The 19,349-nt window shown below is 41.0% G+C and overlaps 1 protein-coding gene across 10 annotated transcripts in view; it reads left to right on the top strand.

Annotated features, from left to right (window-relative positions):
- Positions 1 to 18,865, top strand: part of zmynd8 (zinc finger, MYND-type containing 8) — a 102,891-nt gene extending 84,026 nt beyond the window's left edge. For 7 of the 10 annotated variants that reach the window (XM_072242678.1, XM_072242670.1, XM_072242703.1 and 4 more), the window contains one exon: positions 17,869 to 18,865. In XM_072242678.1, coding sequence (XP_072098779.1) covers positions 17,869 to 17,970 — 102 coding nt within the window. In that variant the 3' untranslated portion in view covers positions 17,971 to 18,865. The remainder of the gene's footprint in view (positions 1 to 17,868) is intronic. The other 3 variants (XM_072242717.1, XM_072242694.1, XM_072242735.1) reach the window with 1 other exon arrangement.
- Positions 18,866 to 19,349: the final 484 nt, after the last annotated feature.

The raw sequence follows: 19,349 nt of genomic DNA, 5'->3' as shown, positions 1-19,349 counted from the left end.
TCTGGGTTTTTAAACCAGTTGTTGTTCAGTTGTTAAGTCAAGTCCGACTCTTTGTGATGTCATGGACTCCTGCACACCAAGCCTTGCTGTTGGAAACTGCCTCCCTGAGATCCCCCAAGGTCATGCGCATTGTCTGAGTAATACTATCTATCCATCATAGCCTCTGCCATCCTCTCCTTCTTCTACCTTCTGTGTTACCAAACATGAGAGTCTTCTTCAAGGAATCCTGTCTTCTCATGATGTGACTAAAATATTTGAGCTTTTGTCTTATAATCAAGCCTCCTAGTGAGCAGTGTGGCAGTATTTCTTTAAGTATCGACTTGTTGGATTTTCTTGCTCTCCAACAAACACTTTCATCCAGTATCCAAATTCAAAGGAGTCGATTATTTTGTGTTCCGCCTTGCCAATAGCTCAGCTCTCACAGCCACACATCATAACTGAAAATATCATAGATTTGACTGTACGGATCTTCATAGACAATGTTATGTCTCTGCTCTTCAGTATTTTATCTAAATTTGCTATTTCTGCCCTCCCCAGAAGTAATTGCTGTTTAATTTCATGGCTACAGTTACCACCTATATATAGGCATCCGTTAGTCTCGTGAGACCATGGATTTGTGCCGTGGAAGGTTTCCAGAGCGCAGGCCTGGGCAAGATTGTATGGAAGACCGGCAGTTGCCCATGCTGCAAGTCTCCCCTCTCCATGCCACCGATGTTGTTCAAGGGAAGGGCACTAGGGCCGATACAGCTTGGCACCGGTGTTGTCGCAGAGAAATGTGTGGTTAAGTGCCTTGCTCAAGGACACAACATGCTGCCTCAGCTGAGGCTCGAACTAGCGATCTTCAGATCACTCGACCGACACCTTAAACACTTGGCCACATGCCAACACGTCTATAGAAGTCTTTGAACCGAGGAAGACAAAATCTGTCACTGCTTCCACTTCTTTTCCATTTATTACCACGGAGTTAATAGGGCTAGTTGACATAATCTTGGTCTTTTAAACCTATTCGCCTTAAAAATGTAATTTGGAAGTGAAACAAAAATAGTGCAAACCAATGTCTGCATCTTTGGTGAAATTTGTCTTTTACTGACCATTGTGACCATTAAGTAAAATTTGCTGGTTACCAAATGCTGTTAGACTCATTCTGACCAACCTCTTACTAAAGGCTCATGGACTAAATGTCCTTTCTGAGTACTTTGAAATCCGTTTGTCATGGTTGTTCTTACTTTCATGTTCACGTTCTCTTGGTCGTCTTGTTTCACATTTTACTCTTATAAATTGTGCCCTTTTTCTGTGGATGTAGACTCAAGCAGGAATATTTTGTATTGTCTGATTGGCAAAAGAAATATAAATAGTTGGACTTTAAATAACTAGTTCATTGACTATTGGATATTGAACAAGATAATAAAATGTCATCTGTGTTTCAAGGACCTACTTGTTGAGATTCTATTCCAAATCTTCAACCTCCAACTGAAGAATAATGCAATCAACATAGTTGTACGTAGCATTGTTTTAGAAATGTCTTAATTATAGCCAAGGTTATATTTCCCTTGGACTTTGTATAAATATTTTTTCACCTTTACTACAACACACACACAAAATGCTGGGGGAACTCAGCAGATCAGGCAGCGTCTATGGAAATGAATGGATGTGGACATTTCGGACTGAGCCCCTTCATCGGGACTGGAAAGGAGGGGGGAAAGATGTTAGATAAGAAGGTGGGGGAGGGGAAGGAGGACAAGCTAGAATGTGATGGGTGAAGCCAGGTGGGTGGGATGAAGTAGGAGGCTGGGAGGTGCTAAGTGGAGAAGGGCTGGAGAAGGAGAAATCTAATACAAGGAATCATGGAAGAAAAGGAAGGGCACCAGTGGGAAGTGATAGGCAAGTGAGGAGAGAAGGTAAGAGGCCAGAGTGAAATGAAGAAGAGGGAAGGGGAAGGGGGAAAAATTACTTTTAAGTTGGAGAAGTTGATTTTCATCCCATCAGGTTGAAAGCTACCTAGATGGAATATGAGGTGTAGCTCCTCCAACCTGAGAGTGGCCTCATCGTGGCAGAAGAGGAGACCATGGACCCTCATGTTAGGATGGGAATAGGAATTAACATGGATGGCAACCAGGAAATCCCAGTTTTTGCAGATGTGGCTGAGGTGCTTGAGAAAGCGGACCCCCAGTTTATATCGGGTCTTATCAATGTAGAGGAAGCTGCATCGGAAGCACCAGATACAGTAGGCAACCCCAATGGATTCGTAGGCGAAGTGTTGCCTCACCTAGAATGACTGGGATGCTGAATGGAGGTGAGGGAGGAGGTAAGTGGCAGGTGAAGCATTTTGGTCACTTGCAGGGGTTTGTGCCAGGAGGGATACTAATGGGGAGGGATGAATGGACAAGGGATTATGGAGGGAGCACTCCCTAAGGAAAGTGGAGAATTGGGGGTGGGGGGAGAGGTAAAGGTGTGTTTGCTGATAAGGCCCCATTGAAGATGGTGGAAGTGGCAGAGCTGTGTTGTATGCTGAGGCTTATGGGGTGGTAGGTAAGGACAAGAGGAACTTTATCCCTGGAAGATGGTGCTAGCTGGATGTCTGTGAAATGGAGAAGGTGCAGATGAGGACAGCATCAATGGCGGAGGAAGAGAAACCCTGTCCTTTGGAGAAGGACATCTCTGATGTCGTGGAATGGAAAGCTTCATCTGGGGAACAAGTGCAATAGAGATAAAGGAACTAAGAGAAGCAATTAATATTTTTACAGGAGACAGGGTGGGAGGAGGAGTGAGATAGACATGGGAATAGGTAGATTTATAAATAATATTGAAAGACAGTCTCCAGCGATGGAGAGAGGTGTCAGAAATGACTAAGTGAATTTAAGGGCAGAGTGGAATTTGGAGGCAAAGCTGATGAAATTGAAGAACTCAGCATGGGTGCATGAAACACCAATGCAGTCATCAGTAGAGAGCAGAAAGAGTTGAGGAGCATTACCAGGAAAGGAGCATGGACTGTTCCATATAGCAACGAAAAGACAGGCATGACTGGGGCCCATGTGGTTGCTCATGTGAGTTTGGAGAAAGTGGGTGGAGCTGAAAGAGAAATTGTCGAGGGTGAGGACCAGTTCTGCCATATCGAGGAGGGGAACTGCTCAGGTCTGTTGTAGAGAAAGCAGAGAGCTTTAAGGCCTTCCTGATGAAAGATAGACGTGTGTAGGAACTGGATATCCATGGTGAAAATGAGGTGATTGGGGTCGGAGAATTGGAGGTTTTTAAGGAGATAGTGAGCGTGTGAAATGTTGCAGATGCAGGTGGGAAGGGTTTGAACAAAGGGTGATAAAATGGAGTCAAAGTATGAGGACATGAATTCAATGGGGCAGGAGCAGCCGGAGGGGGCAGTGGGCCTACTGGGACAGTTAGGTGTATGGATCTTGGTAAGAGGTAGAAACGAGCAATGCGGGGTAAGGGAACTGAGGTTGGTGGCTGTGAATAGGAGATCTCTAGAGTTGATGAGGTTGTTGATGGTGTCGGAGACAATGGCCTGATGGTCTTGAGGGGTTCCTTTTCAAGGGTACGTTAGAGAACGTGTCTTGAGAGTTGTTGCCTGGCCCTGCAAGGAAGAGATCACTTTGCCACACTACAACATCTCTTTTGTCTGTGGGTACCTTTACTTGCCAGTAATTTCTGGCCATTTTTGGTTCCTGCCTATGTATCCTCAGTAGTCTTTTCCTTTCAGCAGTCTTGATTGGTCATGAGCAACACACACAAAATGCTTTAGAAACCCAACAGTTGACGTTTTGGTCTGAGACCTTTCATCAGGATTGGTCATGCACTGGATATCGTGCAATAATGCCATTAATTAGGTGGAGATTTGCAAATGCATGTTACAATTCAGCAAGTCACAGATTTCTACAGTGCAGAAACAGGCCCTTAAGCACATGATGCCCATTGCTGACTTTTTTTCCCATCTACTCTAATTTGCCTGCAATAGGTCGGTACACTTCTTTTCCCTTGCCTGTTTGAATGCTTCTGTCGTGCCTCTCTTGATGTTTCTTAGTAATTGTATCTGATTCTACCACCACCTCTGGCAGCACTTTCCTGATATCAACCACTGTGTATACAAACACAGTTTGTATATTTAAAAAAAACTTTACCCTCAAATCCCTTTTAAATCTCTTTCCTCTTACCTTAAACCTATGAGCTCTTGTTTTCAATATCCCTGCCAGTCAGGTTGACTTTATTGTCTTATGCACAACTATGGTTGTATATATATATACAATGGTAAAATCTGAATCAGATTTATTATCACTGGCATGTGTCGTGAAATTTGTTAACTTAGCAGCAACAGTTCAGTGCAATACATAATATAGAAGAAGAAGAGGAGAAAAAAATAAAATGTTAATAATAAATAAATAAGCAAATCAATTACAGTATATGTATATCGAATAGATTAAAAATTGTGCAAAAACAGAAATAACGTATATTGAAAAAGTGAGGCAGTGTTCATGTGTTCAATGCCCATTTAAGAATCGGATGGCAGGGGGGAAGAAGCTGTTTCTGAATCACTTAGTGTGTGCCTTCAGGCTTCTGTACCTCCTACCTGATGGTAACAGTGAGAAAAATATGCCCTGGGTGCTGGAGATGTTTAATAATGGATTAAACACTGCTCCTTGAAGATGTCCTGGGTACTCTGTAGGCTAGAAGCCAAAATGGAGCCAATTAAATTCAGTCCTTTAATCGGCTTTCAGTCCTGTGCCCCCCCTCCCCCCCCCCCCCAATACCAGAATGCTCTCTACGGTACATCTATAGAAGTTTCTGAGTGTTTTTGTTGACATACCAAATCTGTTCAAACTCCCACTGAAGGATAGTTGCGGTCTTGCCTTCTTTATAGCTGCATCAATATGTTGGGACCAGGTTAGATCCTCAGAGATCTTGACACCTAGGAACTTGAAACTGCTCACTCTCTCCACCTCTGATCCCTCTGAGCATTGGTATGTGTTCCTTTGTCTTACTGTTCCTAAAGTCCACAATCAGCTCTTTCATCTTACTGACATTGAGTGCCAGGTTGATGCTGTGGCACCACTCCACTAGTTGGCATATCTCACTCCTGTATGCTCTCTCATCACCACTCCACTAGTTGTTATATCTTTCAGTAGCAATATAGGCATCAAGGTACAGATGACACAGAACATAAATTATACACAAATTGTACAAGGCACTGAAGCAAAAGACAGCAAATTGAGAAATAGTGTACCAATACAATTAGAAACAAGTTCATGGTAATGGGAAAGGTACATAGGTCTGTGGTGTTCTATTGGTAAGGTAAGATTAGTGTGTGCAGGTCAGTTCAAGAATTTGATGGTTGTAGGAAAGTGTCTGTTCCTGAACCTGGTGGTGGGGGTCTTGAAGCTTCTGTATCTTCTTAGCAGCAGTAGCAGTGAGAAGAGGGCATAGTCTAGATGGATGGGGACATTGATGATAGATGCCATCACATTGAGGCAACATGGGGGATGGGAAGGGTTCTAAATATCTACCCTATCTAGGCCTTTTCTAATTTTATATACATATATTAGATCACTCCTCAGTCTTTGTTTCTCTAGGGACAACTGCCTCAGCTCATCTAATTTCTCTCTATGACTAAAGTCTCCCAATCCAGGCAGCATCCTGGTGAATCTTCTCTGCACTCCTCTGAGCACAACGACATCCTTCCTATCGTTTGATGACAAGAACTGCTCACAATAGTCCAAATACAAACTAACTAGTCCTTTTGTTAAGTTGTAACACACTGTCCTTACTTTTATTTTCTGTGCCTTGACCTATGAAGGTAAGCATGCTGTAAGCCGCCTTCATCACCCTATCTCCATCTGTTGCCATTTTCAGGGAATTATGGACTTGATCCTTAGTTGATCCCTGTTCATCAACATTATTTAGTGCTCTGCCACTTGTCCTATCCTTACTTGACTTCCTTAAATGCTTCTCCTTGCACTTGTTAGGATTACATTCCATCTGCCACTCTTCAATCCAGTCTTCCATCTGATCTATATCGTGACCATATTGTCAGGAGTATTTCGGTATAAACATAATCCTGGCTTCATACACCCAGCTTATTTTCTTGCCCTTTCTTTATCAAGGACCTACTGAGCTAATTTAGAGTTTTCAGATCAAGCAATGTGTTGATTTGTTCTGTTGTGATACCAGTAAATGCACTCCAAACAGCAAGTTTATAATTTGTTATTCGGTTGGCACAGAGCTGTGCAATTTCCTCAAAAGGAAGAGAGAAAATCAATAGGTAAGTAAATTACAGTGAATCCTCTACCTTTTGAGCAGGGATTGTTGTAATCCTTGCTGTTGAGTAAGAACCTGTTTCTTGAGGATTATAACACTTTAACTTCAACTTCAGACACCTAATGAGCTTCAGCTTTAGTTCAGCAGCAAGATGCAGAGTAAAATTGGCTTCACTCTATCCACAATATTCATTCTTCATTTCCCCTCTTTTCCCCATCCCTAAAGCAGGACACCCCCATTTTCCCCAACCCTAAAACAGGACATCCCGAGAGCACAGTTCAAAATTAAATTTTATTGTTTACCATTGTAGCTGCCCAGTGGTTATGATTGTCATAACGGAAACCTATTGGCCTAGTTCCTACACCAATAAAATGAGGCCATCATCACTCTTTATCTGTGGAGGACACTGGACTGCAGAGCAACTTTCAGTGTCTTTAGAATTGCAGTAAACCATAGAAATCTGTAAGTTGCTGTCTCTGATGTCCTATGTATCTCTGAAATGCTATATAATGCTATCTCACCAGCTGTAGTAAGATACATGAAGGAAGCGAAGTTGCTGTACTTGCCTATCACAAACACCAGGAAAAAAATCTGGTGTTGCACATTTAATTAAAAATTTGTTTTAAGGATTAATTGTAGGAGTTTGAAGTGTTAATTGCAACTAACTGGTCTTAAATTTGCTTTTATAGTATGGAGTCTCATAGCTTCCAAGTTTTAATTACTTTAAATAAATTTAAATTTAAATTTAAAATATGCACTTTTTGATTTAAATTGCTTCTCTTGTAAAGGATTCTTTAATCTGACTGCTGCTTTCCTGGTCACAATATACCACTTATACTGCAATATACCCATGGAGGAGAGATTCTGCTGAAATGGCTCTCAGTTTGCTCTGTTATGCTGAAGGCCACTGATAATTGCAAGCATTTTGTAAAATATAAGCCTTGTACTAGAGGGAGGCATGATATTAATCAGCTGCATTTTCCAGTTCTCTCTACCCTTGCCCAAGCTTGAGAATGAAACTTAAAATGGGAGGAACAATAAGTTTAATGTGCCTTCCATTTGTCATGCCTATTTTGTTGACACGCTAGTCTTAGATGTAACACCTGTTATTTTAATGACCACTTTCATTTCTAGATGCAGAACTCCTGATTTTAAGTACTTAAGCCACTGGCATTGTGCTGTTTTGCTTGTATCTACAAATAGTTCTGAATTGTTGTAATGAACTTAGCTTAAAAACACAATGGGGTTAATTTTTTGCAATATTATTAGAGCTTGCAGCTGACGTTACCCGCTGGGCACCTGTTACAGGAAACTAATTTCTATAGCTGGCGCTTGATTCTGACTGCTGATTTTAGTTTGGCTCCATTGTTAAGTTGAAAATAACTACTTCCTGCAACTAACCCTGATCAAGGCCACAGGAGATTTACTAATACAAAAACCACAACAAAATATGCTATTTAAATCTGTAGTGGATCTGAGGAGTTAAACAAAGGAGAAAGAAGTTGACTCAGTGCTAGAACAGGCATGAAGATCTGAGGCCTTTGAAGGTCTTCTAAATGAATGTTAAATATTAATCATTATTGAAGTTGGATATTGTTAATTTGATTAAAGACTGATTTATGTAGCCGAGGAAGGAAATTGAACTTTAGCGGATACATGTTTAAATTATCAATTATCCAATAGGATGTTCAATTTCAGAGTTGTATACTTTGATAATAAATGAACCTTTGAACCTTTGAGGAGAGTTGAATTTAACATCAAAATTATTGTGCTAAAGCATTTACAGAACTCTCAACATTCAGTCAGCCAAAAGGCTAAAGAAGGAAGTTGCATTTTAATGATTTAAATGCAGTTTATTTTACAAAAGAACTATTGCCTTATATGGAATCAATAAAACCAGATATATATCTCTGTTAAAAAAAAATTGTGCTTAATATTGTAATACTGTCACTGCAAATAAGAGCAGTTGTGACCAGCAACAAGCCTGTTAAACTGATCCAGGTCCAAGCAGCAACAGCCACCTACGTTCCAGCAGCTTAGCCCATAATTTGAAATACAGCCATTTACTGACTAGACAGTTGTTGAGAGAGTTCTTTAGCTCTTGGAGAGAGAAGCTGATAGAAATCTTCACATATCCCCTGGGCTTAAAGTGCTGCTTTAAGCAGCTTCCATTTGTCTAAATTACAACAATTGCTCATTTTCAATTGCTTGGGCAGAACATCCTTGCATCTTAGAATAATTAACTAAAATCTCACTAATGACCAATTTTTGCTCCATCCTGTTGTACCATTTACCTCCTGTGCTTTATTCCGTTCCAAATGATCTCAACAATCCATGTTTCCTTTTAAAGCAACTTCTGAAACTAGTTATAAAACATAGTAGATGATGAGAGGTCCATCATCCTAGCAGAAAAATCAATGTATTTTCAACCAAATTAAGTAAAAGCGAAATAATAGTGTTCGAGCCTGGATAGAAGCCATTTAAATGTTGATGCCTATTAAAAGGAATAAGTCTGCAAGTGCATTTATTTTTTTGGGTTTTACTGTAGAGTTGATGGTTCTTATACGAGGGGAAAATGCATACATTTTCTGATTTTTCTTTTAAGACAAATGTGTCCAATATTATTGTTGTTTGAAAATAGAATGTCTAGCATAGTATACTGAAAGACGGAGCCAGCCTGTTGTGGACTGTAAATAGAATTAGTACTACAATGGACATCAGCCACCTATCCTTTCTCCAGTACATCTATTTAGTCGTTTGCTTGACTGGCTGTGTTAATGAAGCATTGTAATTATGACCTAGGCTCTGCTTGGAAAGGATGAGTTAGATACACTTGCTTTTCCTGTTTCTTAGTGTTTCATGCTAAAGATAAAACTTTGGTTCAGCTCTGAGGAATTCCACCTATTCTTGGAGTCACTGTAGAGCTCTCTGTTGGCACAGAAAATGTTCAATTATTCTGGCACATTTACTACCTACTTCCCATATTTTTTTCTATGACATATTCATATAGAAATGAGGAAAATCATCTTAATTCAGATTAGATTAGGTTCAACTTTATTGTCATTGTGCTGAGTACAGATACAAAGCCAATGAAGTGCAGTTAGCATCTGACCAGAAATGCAAAGAGTAGTGTTATTTACAAAATAACTGCAAATAAAAAGTAAGTGCTACAGCAGACAAATATAAAAGTACTAAGACAGCGCTAAGCAGTATTGCACCCAGTATTGTACTGTGATGTGAGGTTCAGCAGGGTCACAGCCTCAGGGAAGAAACTCTTCTTGTGCCTGCTGGTGTGGGAGCGGAGGCTCCTGTAGCGCCTACCGGATGGGAGGAGAGTAAAAAGCCTCCTCCTATCCTCTTGATTTTGAAATGTACTATTTGAGGCAAGTTAAAACTGAATTAATTTGTACTAAAACTTTTTGCTATCCTTTGCAACGTACACAAAATGCTGGAGGAACACAGCAGGTCAGGCAACATCTATGGAAAAGAGTGAACAGTTGACATTTCAGGCTGAGACCCTTCTTCAGGACTGAGAGGAAAAGGGGGTGATGTCTGAATTAAATGTTGGGGGAAGGGGTGGGAAAGACACTGGCAGGAAGATGATAGGTGAAGCCAGGTGGGTGGGAAAGGTAAAGGGCTGGGAAAGAAAGAATCTGATGGGAGAGGAGAGTGGACAAATAGAGAAAGGGAAGGAAGAGGGGACCCAGAGGAAAGTAATAGGCAGATGAGAAGTAAAAGATCAGATTTGGGAATAGAAGTGGGGGGTGGGGTAGTTTTGTTCACCAGGAGAAGAAATTGATATTCATACCATCAGGTTGGAGGGTAACCAGATGGAATATAAGGTGTTGTTCCTCCACCCTGAGGGTGACCTCATCTTGGCACAAGAGGAGGCTGTGGACTGACTCATCAGAATGGGAATGGGAATTGGTATTAAAATGACTGGCCACCGGGAAATCCTGCATGTGGCGGATGGTACGGAGGTGCTCAACAAAGCAGCCCCAATTTACGAAGGGGTCATACCAGTGTAGATGAGGCCACGTTGGGAGCACCGGATACAATTGACAACCCCAACAGATGTGTGAGTGAAATGTTGTCTCACCTGGAAGGGCTGTTGGGGGCTCTGAATGGAGGTGAGGGAGGAGCTGTCTGGATAGGAGTAGCACTTAGCCCACTTGCAGGATATTCTCTTGTAAGAATTTGAAAAACAAATAATGGTGTTCTTGGCAATCTGAAAAAAAATTGCAGGTATTCAGAAATAATGAAGATACGAAAAGAATTAACATATTAGGTTTTGGATTACAAGGTTATTTTTCCTACGTGGAACATGAACAAGCATGTTGGACTATGAATGAGTTCTCTGTCACTGCAGCTTTATCCCTATCTCTCTCCTTGTTCATGAAGTGATAACTTAGACTTGGGGTGTATCTCTAATCTTATGATCTTGTCTTCTGTGTGCTTAGCACTTGCCAGTTAGTGCTAGTGGCCTTGTCATACACTCACAGGTTTCATCAGTATTTGTAAAAATGGTAATGATAACCAACTAAATATGACAAGTAAATAAATGGTTCAGCAATTAAATAGGCATAGTAATATCTTGGAATCTGGATTAAGAATCCAAAGATTTGAGTTTAAATTTCAAAATGGAAACTGTAGAATTTGGAGAATTTGATTTCATTTAAAGGCTGCATCCTAAGCCCCCTCCTTTACTCTCTATATACCCCTGACTGTGTTGCCATCCACAGCTCCAATCTGCTAATTAAATTTGCTAACGATACTACACTGATTGGCCTAATCTCAAATAATAACGAGGCAGCCTACAGAGAAGAAATCACCACCCCGACACAGTGGTGTCAAGAAAGTAACCTTTTCCTCAATGTCGCAAAAATTAAAGGAGCTGGCTGTGGATTACAGGAGGAATGGAGACAGGCTAACCCCTATTGACATCAGTGGATCTGGGGTTGAGAGGGTGAACAGCTTGGCATACACATCAGAGAGGATCTCACCTGGAATGTACATACCGGCTGTATGGTGAAAAAAGCACAACAGTGCTTCTTTCACCTCAGATGGTTGAAGAAGTTTGGTATGGGTCCTGAAATCCTAAGAACTTTCTACAGGGGCACAATTGAGAGCATCCTGACTGGCTGCATCACTGCCTGGTACGGGAACTGTACTGCCCTCAATTGCAGGACTCTGCAGAGAGTGGTGTGGACAGTTCAGTGCATCTGTAGATGTGAACTTCCCACTATTCAGGACATTTACAGAGACAGGTGTGTAAAAAGGGACTGAAGGATCACTGGGGACCCAAGTCACCCCAACGACAAACTGTTCCAGCTGCTACCATCTGGGAAATGGTACTGCAGCATAAAAGCCAGGACCAACAGGCTCCAGGATAGCTTCTTCCATCAGGCCATCAGACTGATTAATTCATGCTGATACAATTGTATTTCTATGTCATATTGACTGTCCTGTTGTACATACTATTTATTACAAATGACTATAAATTGCACATTGTAAATTTAGATGGAGATGTAACCTAAACCAGGGGTCCCCAACCTTTTTTGCACTGCAGACTGGTTTAATATTGACAATATTCTTGTGGCCCGGCCGACGGGGTGCGGGTGGGGGGTGGGTGTTAATCACGACCGGAATATAGGTAAGTCAACTATAAGTCACTTATAAGTGGCTAATACACTCAATTTCGTTTCTAAAAGGGTTTATCTAATGAATTTAATATTAAACACACAGTGCATATTTTCCTCGCATGAATATAGTGATAAGTCAATTATAAGACCCTTATAAGTCAATAACATTTTAAATAACGTTTGGATATTAAACACACAGCACATATTTTCCTCATATAAAATCATTGCAACGCACCAATATCGCTGAATCAATGGGAGGCCTGGACTTGTTTCCCTGCAGCAAGACGGTGCCATCGAGGGGTGATGAGAGACAGCGATACTCGAAGGGGGTTCCTTATATCCAGTCTATTCTGCAATTTAGTTTTTGTTGCATTCATTGCAGAAAATCCCACTTCGCAGAGATATGATGTTGGAAACGGAAGCAACATTTCAGCCTTGACTTTGATCCGGAATGCCGGCAGAGATGTTATTTCAAACATACTTTTCAGCCCACTGTCATTTGCAAGCTCGAGGAATTGATCTTCTTCCCGCGCTGACATGGATGATTCACCGGGGACATTCACAAATGGGTCACGGACCCATTCCCTTGCACATCTTGGGTCATTTGCAGTTGGGAAGTAATGCTGGAATTCTGTCGACAGTGAAGATAGGTGATCGCGCACCAGCTGTAACAAAGACAGTGCAGTCTCAGTCTCTCCCAAAATCCCAGCTAATGTTGGGAACATGTCAAATATACCTCTGTCCACGCGCCATCCCTACAGTTCCAGTTTGGCTTTGATAGCAGACACTTTATCGGCCAACTTGAAGACAGTTGTCATTCTCCCCTGAAGTGACAAATTGAGTTCATTGAAGATGTCACACAGATAAGCGAGTTTTGCTGTCCACTCCTCGTCACTGAAGTGTACTGCCAGTGCTGACATTTTTCCTGAAAGAAATCTCTGTAGCTGCTCTCTTAACTCAAAAATCCTGGCCAGGGCTCTCCCCCTTGATAGCCACCTGACTTCAGTGTGTAAGCGTTTGTGCTTTGCATCAATTTCCTCGCAAAGCTGCTCAAACAGACGTTTCTTAGCCTTAGCAATACAGCTAGCCACTAAGTACAATGCTTTCAGAGCAGCAACATTTGTGGAGGCGGTGGCTCTCAGCACTTGCTCCTGTCTCGCTTGCTCACGTCTTTTCTGCTCAAAAAACTCAATGGGTTTGTCTTTAAGTGCAGGGTGCTTGGACTCAAGGTGCCGAAGCATTTTTTGAGGGCTTCATTGCCTTATTAGACAGCTTATCTCCACTTACCACACACAGGGGGCTTGGAGTGTGTGAGTCACCGGTCGCAATAAAGCCATATTTTATGTACGACTCGTCGTATTTTCTGTTGAAGGAAGCTTTCTTTTTTTTTTTGTAGTCTCAGTCTCAGCTATCTCAGCGTTATCATCGTTAGGCCTTTTATTTCCCCTACCACCTCTTCTAAAGAAACTGTCAAACGATGTTTGTTGTTTATTCATCATACCACCAAATCATATCATTTCCTCGCGGCCCAATAGCACATGCTTTGCGGCCCGGTGGCTGGGGACCACAGACCTAAAGATTTTTACTCATGTATGTGAAGGATGTAAGTAATAAAGTAAATCCAATTCAATTTCATCTGTAACTTAATGAAAATACAAGTTATTGATACTAATGAGAACATAGCTACTGAATATTTGTGAAAATACATCTGGTTCACCATTGTCCCTCATTGAAAGTAATCTACCTTCTTTACTCCAGTCAGACCTGTTTGTGACTCCGAACCCACCAGTATGGTGGACTTTTTAATATTCGTTGAATTGGCCCAGCACGCCTGGGTCCAAAGTGATTGAAGAGAGATATTTGCACTTGGCAGAAGGCTACATACATATGTACCCAATTTGGAAGCAGTGGAACTTAGAAAGATGAGAAAATGAGAATTAAACAGGATGTTGTCTGGGATGTTGTCTCAGAGCTGAAGAGCAATTTTGATCTGAGATTTCACAATAAATTTTTTCTGAGGAATCACTTGATGACTGAGTATGTCCAAATGTTAAGAAAGAAAGAAGCTATTTACTTTAGTGTTTTGTGAATACTGCAGCAACTCGTTTCGGAAGTGGATACTTCGTATGCTACTTTAGAGAGTGGTGTGAAGAGGTAGAGATGATTTCTGATGCAAAACCTACAAAATATGTTATTCTTAGCTTTCAACCTTGCTTCTAGTTTGTCAGGTGTCTGTTGCCATTTGCTATTTTGTGATTTTGACATTCGTGAAAATATTCTGTACAATACCATTTTTTGGATGTTGTTGGGCAATTAAGTTCTCAGAATAGTGTGTGGAATGTGAAGCTGATTATTTGGATGAATGCTGCCTTCCATGTCGAGAACAGAAAGGTCTTGGAGCCCTTTTACTCCTTAGCAAGCAGTGGTCACTCTGCATTTACAGCCAAGGGCTTGATATTTGATTGTGAGCCCTTGTCTAAGTTTGACTTGCCAGTCCTGTCACACTGAGAAACCAGTCCTCAACACCATTGGCAGCAACAATCTGAATACAAAATTGCAAAATGCGGAAGTTACCTCCCACCTCCCCATTTGGATCACCCCATTTTCTTTTTTTCACAGCAAACAATGGTGAGATTTGTTACTTATGGGAACGAAAATCAACCTAAGCTGCCTTGAGTGTAGTTGAATTGTTGAGATGGTAAACCGAAAAGTTGCTTTGTTTGCATTATGGCCTAGTATGGGAACACCAAGGCCTTTGAGCAGAAAATCCTACAAAAGGTGGTGGATTTGGCCCAGTACATCACGGGTAAAACCCTCTCAACCATTGAGCATATCTCTATGAAATGTTGCCGTAGAAAAGCAGCATCCTTCATCAAAGATCCTCACAACTCAGACCATGTCTTTTCTTATTGCTGCCATCAGGTAGAAAGTACAAGAGCCTCAGGACTCGTACCACCAGGTTCAAGAACAGTTACTACCCCTCAGCCAACAGGCTCTTGAACAAAATTGGATAACTACACTCATTTAAGGACTTTTTATTATGTTATCTCATGCTCGTTATTTATTACTATTTATTTTCTGCATTTGCACAATTTGTTTACTGTTCAGTTACTGTTCTATAAATTTGCTAAGGATGCCCACAGAAAAAGAATCTCAGGGTCGTATGTGGTGGCATGTATGTACTCTGATAATAAATTTTACTTTTTGAACTTTGTTTTTTTAAGGGAATAACCTTTTGAAGCATAGTAACTCAAGATATAAAATGAAGTGCTAATCTGTGGAGCTATCTAATAAAGTGACCACTGAATGTCTGTTCGTGGTCTTCAGCTGCTGTAGCCCATTCACTTCAAGGTTCGACATGTTGTGCATCCAGAGGTGTTCTTCCTGCATATCACTGTTATAACGAAAGGTTATTTGAGTTACTGTCACCTTCCTGTCAGCTTGAAGCAGTCTGGCCATTCTCCTCTGACCTCTGTCATTAACAGTGTTTTCACCCACAGAACTGCTGCTCACTTGATTTTTTTTCACACCATTCTCTAAACTCTGGAGACAGCGTGAAAATCTAGGAGATCAGCAGTTTCTGAGATACTGAAACAACCACTTCTGGCACCAACAACCATTCCCCAGTCAAAGTCACATAGATCATATTTCTTCCCATCCTGATGTTTGGTCTGAACAACAACTGAACCTCTTGACCATGTCCGCATGCTTCTATGCATTGAGTTGGTGCCACATGATTGGTTGATTAGATATTTGCTTTACTACACAGCTGTACCTAATAAAGTGATCACTGAGTTGATGTGGATTGTAGGGTGGAGATGCATGTCTACCAAAGGAGGTGTAAGATGCCCCCTGGACAGGGTCATGTGAAACCAAGGGAGTCAGTGGTAGATGGTCAATAGACAATAGGTGCAGGAGTAGGCCATTCAGCCCTTCGAGCCAGCACCACCATTAACTGTGATCATGGCTAAGCATCCACAATCAGTATGGTTGTATGAGCAGCTGGTGCATATCATGTCTTGATTATGCAACCACTGACACCAGTCAGACAGTCTCTGAAGAGTATTGATAATGGCTGGGGTCACCCATCTTGTAAAGACACGGCCCAGAAGATGGCAAAAACAATCATGGTCACTTGAGGACATTCTAATTAGTTTCTTTATGATGTAAACAATTACTTCAGTTTGTTCATTATGTGCCATTATGACACAGGAGACGTCTCAAGTTATTGGAGACGTCTCTTTTTAAAGTTGTTATTCCTCATTTTTTTTAAGGAATAGGACTGGCTGGCTGTTCACATAACACTTAAAATTTCACTGGTTATTGTACCACATCATAAAAAAGGCTTGACAAGTACTGTTAGAGTGTTGCCCACCCTCCTGCAGACTCATTGGCGTGGCTAGTGAAAGCTATATAGCTGTATGTATTCTTGTGCTTTACTCCCACTGTTGGCAGTCAAATTAGGTGGTCAGCTGCACTGTGGATAATCAGGGATTGAGACTGAGTAAATGCCAGTTATTAGTGTGAAATAATCAAATGGTCTGTCTCCTTTTAGCCACATCTGTCATTAGCTAGAGGTCTGCTAGTGGGATATGTCCACATGTTTGGCTTCATTCCTTGAACATTTTGACGATTGCTGCTTATAACCAAGTAAATTCTTTTAACTGGTTGGGTGCTGAGATAGAAGGAAGCAGCATGTGCTAAGTACTGGATACATTGTGATTCAAGTGTCTAAATTTAAGGGATTGACTTATAGATCAAGGTCTTATTGTGAAATTGGTAGCTTAAATGCAGTTGTTTAATTTGTTTGTTATTAAAATTAACAGGATAGAGGGGAAACAGAGATGTGGAGAAATTTCTTTAGCCAGAGGGTAGTGAATTTGTGGAATTTGTTACTGCAGACAGCCGTAGAGGCCAGGTTGTTGGGTGTATTTAAAGCAGAGATTGATAGGTTCTTGATTGGCCATGGCATTTAAGGTTACGAGGAGAAGGCCGGGGAGTGGGGCAGCGGAGGGGGGAGGAAAAGGATCAGCCATGATTAAATGGCAGAGCAAACTTAATGAACCAAATGGCCTAATTTTGATCCTATGTCTTATGTTCTTAAGGTCTTAAATCCTTGTTATACCAAATCCAGTACTGAACTATTAGACCGTAAGATATGGGAGCAGGGCTCAGCCATTTGACCCATCAAGACTTATCTGCATTCTCTTCATTGTGGCTGATTTATTATCCCTCTCAACCCCATTTGCCTGCCTCCTCCTGATGACCTTTGACGTCCTTACTAAATGAGATCCTGTCAACTTCCACTTTAAATGTACCAGATGACTTGGTCTCCACAGCTGTCTGTGGCAATGAATTCCACAGATTCTCTGCCCTTTGGCTAAAGAAATTCCCTCTCATCTCTGTTCTGAGAGGTTGCCCTTCAACTGTAAAGCTGTGTGTGCCCGCTTGTTCTAGATTCCCCCACTATAAGAAATATCCTCTTCACAGTCATTCTATCTAGGCCTTCCAATGTTCATTAGGTTTCAATGAGATTTCCCCTCATTCTTCTGAACTCCAGCGAGTACAAGCCCAGAGCTAAATGCTCCTCGAATGTTAAACCTTTCATTACTGGGATCATTCTCATGAACCTGCTCTGGGCCCCTTCCATTGCCAGCACATCCAATCTTAGAGAAGGGACCCAATGCTGCTTAAGTGCGGTCTGACCAATGCCTTATAAAGCCTCGGCATTACATCCTTGATTGTGTCTCCCTCTGCTTTTAAGTTGGTTGGATGGTGAGCAAAGAGAAAATGCATTTACACTAAGTTGTGCATGGACTTGGGATGAAGGCTGGTACATGGAATGTTAGAGTAAGTATTCTCTCTCCACAGAGCTACTCTTGTTTGGAAAATATACCTTCTGTGTTTGGATTTGCCTAACTGTGGATTGTATTACAATTGAGATTTATTCTTTTTCCCTGCACAGGTCATGCCAGTTGTGGTGAATACACCAGTTGGAGTAACGTCAGTTCAATCGGAAGTCCAGTGCACTCAGACCACCATGCCTGTCCAAACCCGCAGAGCCTGAAAGCCCCTGATGTTGTCTAAGGACATTTGAAAAAAGCAGCGTAATGGAGTCAGACTTTGCATGGGAATTCATCAGTACTGCCCTCGTTTTCCAATCCTGAACAGACAAATTAATTGGTTATCTGCTTTGTATATAATTATACAGAGCTTTTGAGACACTACATACTTGCTAGCATTAAAAAGAATTAAGCCAAAGTCTACAGAAGACGACCACATCTGGCAAATCTTTCTTCTCTTTCTAGAATTTGTCATCTCCATCCCCATTGGTATTTTCCTTTAATGTGACTTGATGGAAGATTGTAGACTCTAGTTTCTGAAAAGGTAGTGAAATGGGGAACATATACAGCATGCTACAAAACAAAAAGCCTTTAGTAGTTGGACCACGGCATATAATATTTATATGTAGGAGTCTGTGAAATCCAGTGATGTAAAAGCATGAAATGGGGGGTGGGCAATGTCTTGGCATTTCTAATGAAGGAATACAAAATGGGGAGGTATGTCTCGCTGCTCAATGTTTCTCTTCTCCCCATCTTCACTCGTGTTTCCTCTTGGAGTGTCTGATATTTGAACAGAAGGAGTTTGTGTATATGAGATGATCCTTGTGTTCAGAATGGTTCCTTTGCTTTTCTGATGTGTATATTTTTGTTTTTTTTTTATTTTTCATCCTGATTTATATAAGCAGTTTGTACAGTTTTCAACCAGTCCTGTTGGGTAAATGCTAAAATAAAAATTAGAAAAAAAAAATTGACACTATAGTAAATTTACCATTGTTTTTGAGAACATACTTGCTAGCCTAACTTGTGAAACAGGATTGCTTTTAGCATATGGAAGTATTTTTTCACATTTCTTTGTACAAAGTTTATATTAAAATAGATGAAAAAGGAAATACATGTATTTTTTTTTCTCTCTATTGCCATCTTAGTAGAGTTGAATTAAGTTACTGAGCAGTGTGATAACACTGGTGCTGAGCTGAGCTGACTATGGCATCCAGATTTGCACTCCTGGATATTAGTGTACATGCTTTTTGCTGTCCTGTACAAAGTGGAGACAGCTTCAAAAATTAGATGAGAAAGTAAGCCATCCTATAATTGTGTGACAACTGACATTAAGGGATAGAAATTAACAGCTAAATAGCCACAGTGAGCAGAAAGCATAAAATATTGCACATTCTGCATTTGTATCAGATGAATGTTCTTAAGTGAATACATAGTTTATATGGAGCAAAAAAAAAACAGCTAGAAGAACTCAGTGGATCAAGAAGTATCTGTAGAGACATTGACCAATGCTGCTTGATCAGCTGAATTCCTTCACCAATTTGTTTTTTTACTCCAGAATCCAGTGTCTGCAGTCTATTGTGTCTACATAGTTTATCCATTCATT

The sequence above is a fragment of the Mobula birostris genome, chromosome 2 (genome assembly GCF_030028105.1).
Source record: "Mobula birostris isolate sMobBir1 chromosome 2, sMobBir1.hap1, whole genome shotgun sequence".
Classification (NCBI taxonomy): Eukaryota; Metazoa; Chordata; class Chondrichthyes; order Myliobatiformes; family Myliobatidae; genus Mobula; species Mobula birostris.
Note: the sequence above shows the minus strand (reverse complement) of the source record. Positions and strands in the feature narration are given on the sequence as shown.